The sequence below is a fragment of the Colobus angolensis genome, unplaced genomic scaffold (assembly GCF_000951035.1).
Source record: "Colobus angolensis palliatus isolate OR3802 unplaced genomic scaffold, Cang.pa_1.0 Scaffold100, whole genome shotgun sequence".
NCBI lineage: Eukaryota > Metazoa > Chordata > Mammalia > Primates > Cercopithecidae > Colobus > Colobus angolensis.
In genome coordinates, this window is record NW_012110920.1 from 8,495,220 (window position 1) to 8,505,036 (window position 9,817).

General features: G+C 50.8%; 1 protein-coding gene across 1 annotated transcript in view; it reads right to left on the bottom strand.

Moving 5' to 3' along the window:
* Positions 1-326: 326 nt before the first annotated feature.
* Positions 327-9,817, bottom strand: part of RD3 (retinal degeneration 3) — a 21,173-nt gene continuing 11,682 nt past the window's right edge. The window contains exons 2-3 of the mRNA XM_011938423.1: positions 3,074-3,383; positions 327-1,206 (exon numbers count right to left, since the gene is read on the bottom strand). Of these exons, the coding sequence (XP_011793813.1) occupies positions 915-1,206; positions 3,074-3,369 (588 nt within the window). The 5' untranslated portion in view covers positions 3,370-3,383 and the 3' untranslated portion in view covers positions 327-914. The remainder of the gene's footprint in view (positions 1,207-3,073; positions 3,384-9,817) is intronic.

A 9,817-nucleotide genomic window follows, 5' to 3' on the forward strand; every position in this document is an offset into this window, starting at 1 on the left:
TGGAATTGAGAAGCCTGGGCTCTTTAGAGGAGCATCTGAAGACCTTGGAGCTTAACCTCTGGAAGAAGCTGTTCGGAACTGGCCACAGACCATGTGATGACATTGTGGCGTGGGGTAATGAGTAACCTACCTCCACCCCTAGCTACACTTCTTGGAGAGCAGCTTAGATTCTCATCCCAGTGCCAAGGTAAGAGATGGATCAGGCCACAGGTAGGTAGAGATGTAGCCTTTGGATCTGTCCTTTCATAGCCTAGGATTCCAAACTCAGGAACAGACACTATTTTTGCAGGAACAATCTCACTGTTCATGAGCAGCTGGCTGCAGTTAAAGGCAAAACAAGTGTCCCTCTCTGAGCCTGAAGTTCCACATTTACTAGCTGAAAAGAGTGGATCTAATTGTCTCTCTGGTCCCTTCCAGCTGTGCCTGCCCATAAGGCTGTGACCCGTCTGCAGTGGTGAGCTCAGCCAGTCACTAGCAAGAATGGATACCATCCAACAGGTCCCTTAGCATTGGGGATGGGGGTAGGGGAGTGAATGGGACATTCCTGAAATTGGGGTGAGAATCTAGGTCTTGCAAAAAGGCAGGGCAACTATCCCCTTTTAGACAGAAGTAGGAGATGAGGAGGGGGCAATGGTCTGTCTTTCAAAACCTTGAATCTGCCAGTTAGGGAAGGGGCTGCTCCCGCAGACTCGCGCAGGAGAGGGCGAGGGCGGTGCCGCTCTACGATCTAACTAGGCTTTGTGGCCAGAGGAGGAAGATGGAGCTTCATTTTACAGCGGCGTCTTGGGATGCGGCCGCCTCCTGGGTCTCCTCTTCAGGGTTAGGTGAGGAGGTTCCAGGGCCCGGCGCTCAGGTCACCGGCCTATCATTCCCCCTGCAGACGGCTCCGCTCCTGGGCAGGGGAGCGGCCGCGGTCAGTTGGCTTTGGGCGCCCGGAATTCGGGCATGCTCCAGGACCGCAGTGGCGGCGGCACGTCCCGCTCCACGTCCTCGGAGATGGTCCTGATGTCGCTGGCGAAGGGGGCGATGCGCGCGCGGGTCTTGAAGGTGGCCAGGCTGCCGCGGGGCCGCAGGCTCCACTGGCGCGTCAGCTTGTGGGCCTCCTCCTCCTGCTTCATCCTCTCCAGGACCTCCTGCAGCACCGAGCGGAAAATCTGGGACACCTCCTGCACCTCGGGCTCCTGCTCCGCCAGCAGCTGCCGGAACCTGGGCGGGAGGGGAGGGCGCTGGGGCCATTCATCCACAACAGGGGGCCTGGCACCCCGGGGCGTCTAACCCCGAGGGGCTGCCCGTGCATCCTCGTGGCCAGTTAGTCCACTCTACCCTGCTCCTGAAGCGAATCAGAAACCACCCCACGTTGCTACTGATTCAACTAATCCTGAGTTCAAATCTCAGCTCTGCCACTTCTGGCCTCCGTTGGCCTCAGCCTCCTCGTCTGTAATCTGAGATGACAGCTGCCTTTTTGTGAGCTATAATGAACTAAGGTATGTAAAGATCCTGACACTTACCTAAGGTTGTTGATGATACAGCATTAAGGGGAGCCCTTTGCAGTGGCAGCCTTACTGATGGGAGGCCTTTTGGCTAAGCCTCTCCTGTCTCTTCTCCACCCCCTGGTCAGCATGATCTTTCTGAAACCTATATCTGATTATGTCACTGTGATATTCCTTCCAGGTGCGCTGTTTGCCATGCACAGGGGTCCCCTGATACTTCCCTGGAAGACTGCACATCAGCTGGGAAGAATCACTTGTGGCCCCGACATGTCCCAGGTTCTCCCAAGGCCCTGTGTGGTTTCCCAAGCTGTTTACTCTGCCTAGGCTATCTTTGCTTAGAGCTCACAAGTTAATGTTAGCAAGTCTATTTAATACCAGGTTTCCTCCACCAGATTGAGAGTCAGGACTTCTCAGCAGTGACATGAGACCGGAAATGAGACAGGACAATCATGACCTGCGTGCACTCAGTCTTCCCCCTCACTTTTGAGGTTTCATTTGCCAGTCCAGGTGCCCTTTTCAGCAGTTCCACCCCATGACCCACCCCTGTCCCCAGGTGCTTCTGGAATAGATACACTTTGGGAGGCTTCTGCAGTCCAGATTCAGAAAGCTGGGGGAGGGCAAGGTTCTCTACCTGGAGGAAAAAAGGGGAGGGGTGGTAAAAGCTCTACAGAAACCAAGGAGTGTGGACGGGGCTGAAGAAGGTGAATGGGGCTGAAGGAGAGGAGCTTTTAAAGAGAATTTCAAAGAAAAAGGTGTACAATAAATGCATATGTTGGTTAAAGGGATGGGTGAGGGAAGATTTGGGGAGACTAACAGGAATTTTAAGATGTTTTATTGTGGATTTATATTCCTTTACAAAGAGAAATGTAGATAAAGAACTTGAATTATTTTGAAATTACTCGATGCTTCTTTGAGAACAGCACCGATCCTTCTGAGACAGGACCATGTGGTCACAGCTTCCGTAGGATTACATTTAAATTCAAGGAACATTGTTGCACCCAAGCTCTAAATGTGCAGTGCCCCAGAATTCTGTCTGAACCCTTCCTATACACACACACACACTCTACACACACTCACACACACTCACACACACACACTCACACACACACACTCTACACACTCTCATACACACTCACACACACACACTCATCTGTGGGCAGACTAGCATGAAAGCTAACATAAGCTAGGATAATTAAGAATCTGATTTTGGAGAAATGTCTGGGAAAACTTCTCCAAGCAGGTAATACTGAAGGTAAACTGATGAAAGAAAAGAAAGCAGGTAAGTTAAAATCCAGGACAATAACAATCTGGGCAGGGAGAAGAGAAAACTCAAGGGTATTGTGTTCTCTTGAATCAAAACTCACATGCCTCCAGGAGCTGCCTCCTGCCTCCTGCTGGACCCCCAACCCTAGCCCAGCATTTCATGGTCTCTTTCAGATTCCTTTTCCCCTCTTGCTCCTTCTAACAGATAACTAGGTCATCCAGGCTCCCTGGCTCTAGTCCTGGTGGCTTCAGGCCCCTGCCACTGCAGCCACCTTTCCTAGAGCCTGCAGCCCAGCAGGGTTCCCCATCCCAGTGCTCACCTGAGGATGGCAGGCCCACAATAGGATGGGTGGATCTTAACGCAGACATCCTCCAGCTGCAGCCGCTCACTGGGGCTGAGGTCATAGGTGGGCCGGGGTGTGCTGGCCAACCAGCTGTAGTCCACACCGGTGCAGACCTTCCTGACCGTAGTGCTGCGCTCCCACTGCTGCTTCTCAGCCTCTCGCATCTGCCCTGTCAGCTCCATCATAAGTGTCTCCAGCACCATCTCAGCAGGGCTCCTGGAGGACAGTCGGGATGGGGCCTCATTCCACCGAAGCCATGAGATGAGAGACATAGCCCCTGGCCCTGCTGAGACAGGACAGGTGTGCATCTTTCCTGGGCCCCTCTGTTAGGTAGGGTGGGGAACCTGGGAACCCAAGGGGGAGAGAGGAGAGCTGGGACCCACGGGAGAAGACCTGCTCCGCCCTAGCTGAGTGGCCTCAAGTAGGTGGCTTAATTTCCCTGAGCAATCATTTCTAATTCTGTAAGACAAGATAGGGCTGTTGTGCCGGGCGCAGTGGCTCATGCCTATAATCCCAGCCCTTTGGGAGGCTGAGGCCGGTGGATCACGAGGTCAGGAGATCAAAACCATCCTGGCTAACACGGTGAACCCCATCTCTACTAAAAATACAAAAAATTAGCCGGGCGTGGTGGCAGGCGCCTGGAGTCCCAGCTACTCTGGAGGCTGAGGCAGGAGAATGGCGTGAACCCAGGAGGCGGAGCTTGCAGTGAGCCGAGATCGTGCCACTGCACTCCAGCCTGGGCGACAGAGCGAGACTCCATCTCAAAAAAACAAAAACAAAAACAAAAAACACAGGGCTGTTGTGAGAAGTAGCTGCGAATAAACTTTGTACACTGTAGGCATCACATAAAAGTAAGAGACTCTTGTACGCTGTAGGCATCACATAAAAGTAAGAGACTCTTGTGGTTATGATCCTTAAAGCATCTCCAGGATTGTGCCCAGAGAAAGGGCCTCCTGAATCCCCACTAACTCCCAACAAAGCAGGAAACATATGGACTATGGCTGAGCACAAGCTTTCCCTATGATTTAAGGGGAACACACACACACACTCACTCACATACACACACACACTCAGAACAGATACATCCTATGTCAGTGTACCGGGAAAACACCCTCAGTTTTTAAATGCCTCCAGCCTACTGATGAAAGACACTTAGAATTCTATGGAGTTGGCCAGCCATGGTGGCTCACGCCTGTAATCCCAACACTTTGGGAGGTCAAGGCGGGCAGATCACCTGAGGTCAGGAGTTCAAGACAAGCCTGACCAACATGGAGAAACCCTGTCTCTATTAAAAATACAAAATTAGCCAGGCATGGTGGCACATGCCTGTAATCCCAGCTACTCAGGAGGCTGAGGCAGGAGAATTGCCTGAACCCAGGAGGCGGAGGTTGCAGTGAGCTGAGACCACGCCATTGCCCTTCAGCCTGGGCAATAAGAGCAAAACTCTGTCTCAAAAAAAAAAAAAGAACTGTATGGGATTAACATTAACCTGAAAAAAAACAGCTTATCCACCATTCATTCATTCATTCAGCATTAATCAAGCACTGTGTACACATCTGTGGAGGGACATAAACACGAAAGGATGCCAGGATCCTGCTCTCCAGGAGAGGCAATATTTGTTGAGTAAATGCTGCAATATCAATGGAGAGAGGGAACTCTGCTGGTGAAGCACAGAGTCAGCACTGATGTGGGAGGGGAAGCAGTGACCCTAGACGGTGAAAGGGGCCAGAGTGGGCTGAGAAGTGAGTGTGAGCTTCAGACACGTGGGCTGATGGAGAAGGGGTCCCAGGTGGAGGCAGGATCCGGCCATAGAACAAGGTGAGACAGCTGGAGGTATGACAGCAGTGAGCCTAACTCATCATGGAGCCCCCATACGGGCCTGCTCAATACAAGTTTGGTGAAGGACAGACCGAGTAGATGAATGAATGAATGAATGAATGGGTGAATGAGCTACTCCATGACCTGTCAGATGTAGTCTGTGATTCTGACCACAGTGAAGGGAAATGACATTCCCGAGCTAAAGCCTGAAGGGGGTCTTCAAGGTAACCCACTTCCCCTTTCTGCACCTTTCTCCCTCCAAGCAGTTCCCCCTTCCATGCACCAATGATCCCATTTCTGCTTAGACCCTCCATATGCAGAGAAAAGAGGTCAGATGAACTCAGTCTCAACGTCATGGTGATGGGGGAGATGTCACCTCCCTAGGACACTTGCATTTTTAGGCCACCTGCTGTGGGAAGTCAGGGACCCCAAATGGAGGGACCGGCTGAAGCTGCGGCAGAAGAACATAAATTGTGAAGATTTCATGGACATTTATTAGTTCCCCAAATTAATACTTTTATAATTTCTTATGCCTATCTTTACTGCAGTCTCTGAACATAAATTGTGAAGATTTCATGGACATTTATTAGTTCCCCAAATTAATACTTTTATAATTTCTTACACCCGTCTTTATGGTAATCTCTGAACATAATTTGTGAAGATTTCATGGACACTTATCACTTCCCCAATCAATACCCTTGTGTTTCCTATGCCTGTCTTTACTTTAGTCTTTTTTTTTTTTTTTGAGATGGAGTCTGGCTCTGTTGCCCAGGCTGGAGTGCAGTGGCCGGATCTCAGCTCACTGCAAGCTCCACCTACCAGGTTCACGCCCTTCTCCTGCCTCAGCCTCCCGAGTAGCTGGGACTACAGACACCCGCCACCTCGCCCGGCTAGTTTCTTGTATTTTTCAGTAGAGACGGGGTTTCACCATGTTAGCCAGGATGGTCTCAATCTCCTGACCTCGTGATCCACCCATCTCAGCCTCCCAAAGTGCTGGGATTACAGGCTTGAGCTACCGCGCCCAGCCAGTCCTGTCATCTTAAGCTGAGGAGGATGAATGTCACCTCAGGACCCTGTGATTTTACCAACTGCACAAATTGTTTGTAGAGCATGTGTGTTTGAACAATATGAAATCTGGGCATCTTAAAAAAAGAACAGGATAACAGCGATGTTCAGGGAACAAGAGAGGTAACTTTGAACTGGCCGCCGGTGAGCTGGATGGAACAGAGCTGTATTTCTCCTCTTTCATAAGCAAACAGGAGAAATATCGCCGAATTCTTTTTCTCAGCAAGGAACATCCCTGAGAAAGAGAATGCGCCCTGAAGGTAGGCCTATAGACGGCCCTTTTTAAGGCATCCCATCTTTTATGGTTGAAGCCCAGGGGATGAAATAAGCCCCGGTCTCCTGTAGCGCTCCCAGGCTTACCAGGTGGAGGAAAATTCCCGCTTAATGAGTTTTGGTCAGACAAGTTGTCTGCTCTCAAACCCTGTTTCCTGATAAGATGTTATCAATGACAATGCGTGCCCGAAACTTCATTAGCCATTTTAATTTCACCTCATCCGGTGGTCCTGTGATCTCGCCCTGCCTCCATTTGCTTTGTGATATTTTATTACCTTGTGAAGTATGTGATCTCTGTGACCCACACCCTATTCGTGCACTCCCTCCCCTTTTGAAAATCTCTGATAAGAATTTGCTGGTTTTGTGGCTCGGGAAACATCACGGATCCTGCTGATATGTGATGTCTCCCCCGGACACCCAGCTTTAAATTTCTCTCTCTTGTGCTCTTTCCCTTTATTTCTCAACCCAGCCAAGACACTTAGGAAATAGAAAAGAACCCACGTTAAACATCGGGAGCGGGTTCTCCCGATAGCCACCCTCCAACCACCCTGCACCCCAGTGCTTAATCCAGAGAAATGAATTGTTAAGGTAAATAATCAGACACAAAGGAGAATATTATGATGGGGTAGCAGCAGCCTTCTGGAAGGCCACACCTAAATCCCTACTTAAGATGGAGATTTGAATGACCAACTTCTTTAGCAACCAACAGAATTAAGAAATCTGAAAACAGGCCAGGCATGATGGCTGATGCCTGTAATCCCAGCACTTTGGGAGGCGGAGGAGAGTGGATCACTTGAAGCCAGGAGTTCAAGACCATCCTGGCCAACATGGTGAAACCCCGTCTCTACTAAAAATACAAAAATTATCTGGGCATGGTGGCACACGCCTGTAGTCCCAGCTACTCAGGAGGCTGAAGCAGGAGAATCACTTGAACTGGGGAGGCGGAGGTTTTGGTGAGCCGAGATGGCGCCACTGCATTCCAGCCTGGGTGACAGAGCGAGACTCCAACTCAAAAAAAGCAAAAACAAAAAAAAAAAACCCAGAAATCTGAAAACTTTCATTCTCCACTCAACCTAAGCCTATCACCAATGGAGGCTTCAGATTACACAGCTGACCCCTTCCTGGGAGGGTGGGATGAAAGGACGAACCATTAGACCCTACTCCTGGAGTCAGTAGCAGCTAGGATGTTTACTTCTTAGCTCTTACCTGCTGTATGTGCCCAGAATAAAGAGGTTAGGCAGTACTGTATGTACTGGGGGTACTGGGGACTGGGAGTGCAGGAGTGGAGGTGTTATGGCCAGAGGGCCATGAGCATCAGGAGCCTCGCCTAAGGCTAAAGGATTCCATCAGTTCAGGCACAAGGACTGCAACTGTAACTGAATGTGTCACTTTCCCTGGAGGGTTTGTGTTTTTCAAAGTATATGGGTTAGGTTGATGCTTAGCACCAAAAGAGTGAATGGTGTAGCTGCTGAAGAGTACTACAAGCAGGCGGGGTCACTCATTCCTGCAAGGACTACTGAATGTGCTAGGCTATTGCACAGCTCCATGCCTTTGTCATATTCCTCCCTCTGCCTGAAATGCCTGCCCATTCTAGTGGAGACCAAGTCTAGGGTCAGCACCCTCAGAAGGTTTTCTTGACCTTCCCACCTCCCAGGTAGATGGGGCCACTCTCTGCCTTGTCCCCTGAATGCACTCTGCACAGGTGTTTTTCAGAGCTCAGGAGCACTTTACGGAACATGACTGCCTATCTCTCCTGAGGGTGTGGTATGTGGGCAGGGCCTGTGCCTTATTCCCCTTTCCATTCCTGGTGCTGGACACATAGTCAGTAGGCACGTAATAAATAGCAAATGAATGAATGAATGAGTGCCAGAACAAAGGAACGAATAAATGATGGAGAAGCTATAACAGCTGGATCAAGGAACAAGCCCCACAGACCTGACCTGACCTGACCCTGAACAAGAAGGCATTTTTCAAAGCTCCTTAGGGAGCTTTTTTTCTTCTTAATCTGAGTTTACATTTGAGCAGAAAGAAGATTGCAAGAGAGTGGCTTGGCAAAAGAGGGTTCTCCTGTGGCCGGGAGAAATGTGAGAGAAGAAATGGGAGACACTGAAGATAACTTTTGCCTCCAGGGCAAATAGACCTCAGAATATCCATGCCATGGCCACATAAGCTAACAAACTATTAAATAAAGCATGTTCTGTTTCCTTCCTTGTCAACTATACCTTCCTAACAACGTGGAGGGTGAGATTCAGACAGCATTCTTGGACTCCTCAGAGTTCTTTTCTGGCACATGGAGGTGGGTTGGGAAAGCTCCCGGCCCTCAGCCAGCCTCCCTCTCTTCCCACCTCCTTTTCATCCCACATGGTAAGGGGCCTTGCAAATACATGTGGGGACACCTCAGCTTTCACCTCCAAGACCCAGCCACACCCCTGCAACCAGCCACCTCTTTGCCACCCTCTGACTTAGGGTTTCTCACTGGCAGTGCCATCTGCCCGGCTCAGTGGCCCCTTCTGTGTGGAAGTAGGTGGGCGACTGTCTGGCAGGGAATTCTGATTTAGGTCTCTAAGCCTGATCTCGAAGGGAAGTGTCCACAGGGTGGCATGGCTACTGGACCCCCAGACGCCTCACCTCGAGGCAGAGTAAGGCCAGAAGCAAGCCCGAGTATAGTCTGGGGTGCAGCCTGTATGGGGTCTTGCTTCGCTGGGCTTAAGTCTCCCGACCTGAGCTGGCCGCTAGAAAAGGTGCTTTGTTACCCGCCTCCCCCAACTCCAGATGGCAGGGGCTGAGTGGGGTGATCCCACCTGAGTCCTGAATTTTGTGGGCTCTGAGCCTCTTTGGCCAAGGTGTAGGGTCTCACAGGGGAGGAAGGTGTTCTGAGTCACCTCCTCCCCATCCCCTCACTCCCCGCAACTCTGGCCAGGAATGGAAGCTTTGGCAGAGACAAGATTTCTGCTGGTGCTATTTCTGTCCCTGGTGCCATTTCTGTCCCTGGTGCCAGCTGCTCCCCCAGAAGGCTCTTCAGTGGGTCCGATTAAGTTCTTAAGGGCAAAGGAGGGAGGGAGAGACAGAGGGAGGAAGAACAGACACAGAGAGGCAGGTGGGCAGGCTAGACAGACTCCAGAGGGCGCTGCCTTATCCCAGGGTATGCCCAGAACCTGAACCTCGGCTGAGACTGGGAAGGACATGGTGCCTGGGGGAGGTCTGTTAAACAACAGCAAGAGCAACCTTCGCTGAGTATCTGGCACAATTTTCTACACCGCCTGGCTCCAGATTCACCACCGTGGCAGAGCCAACTCCTCAGTGTAAGCCCCAAGGCCCCCGCACTTGGCTCACCACCTGGAGAGTGGCAGCGCCATGGTGACCTCCGAGTCTTCCCGTGATGAATGGTTCCTACTCAGTCAATGGCACTTATAACCAGCCTCAAACACACGAACACTGATTGAATCCTTGTTTTAAAAAATTAGGATAAGCTAGGCACGATGTCTGATGCCCATAATCCCAGTATTTTGGGAGGCTTGAGTTAAGGAGTTCGAGACCAGCCTGGGCAACATGGTGAAACTCCAT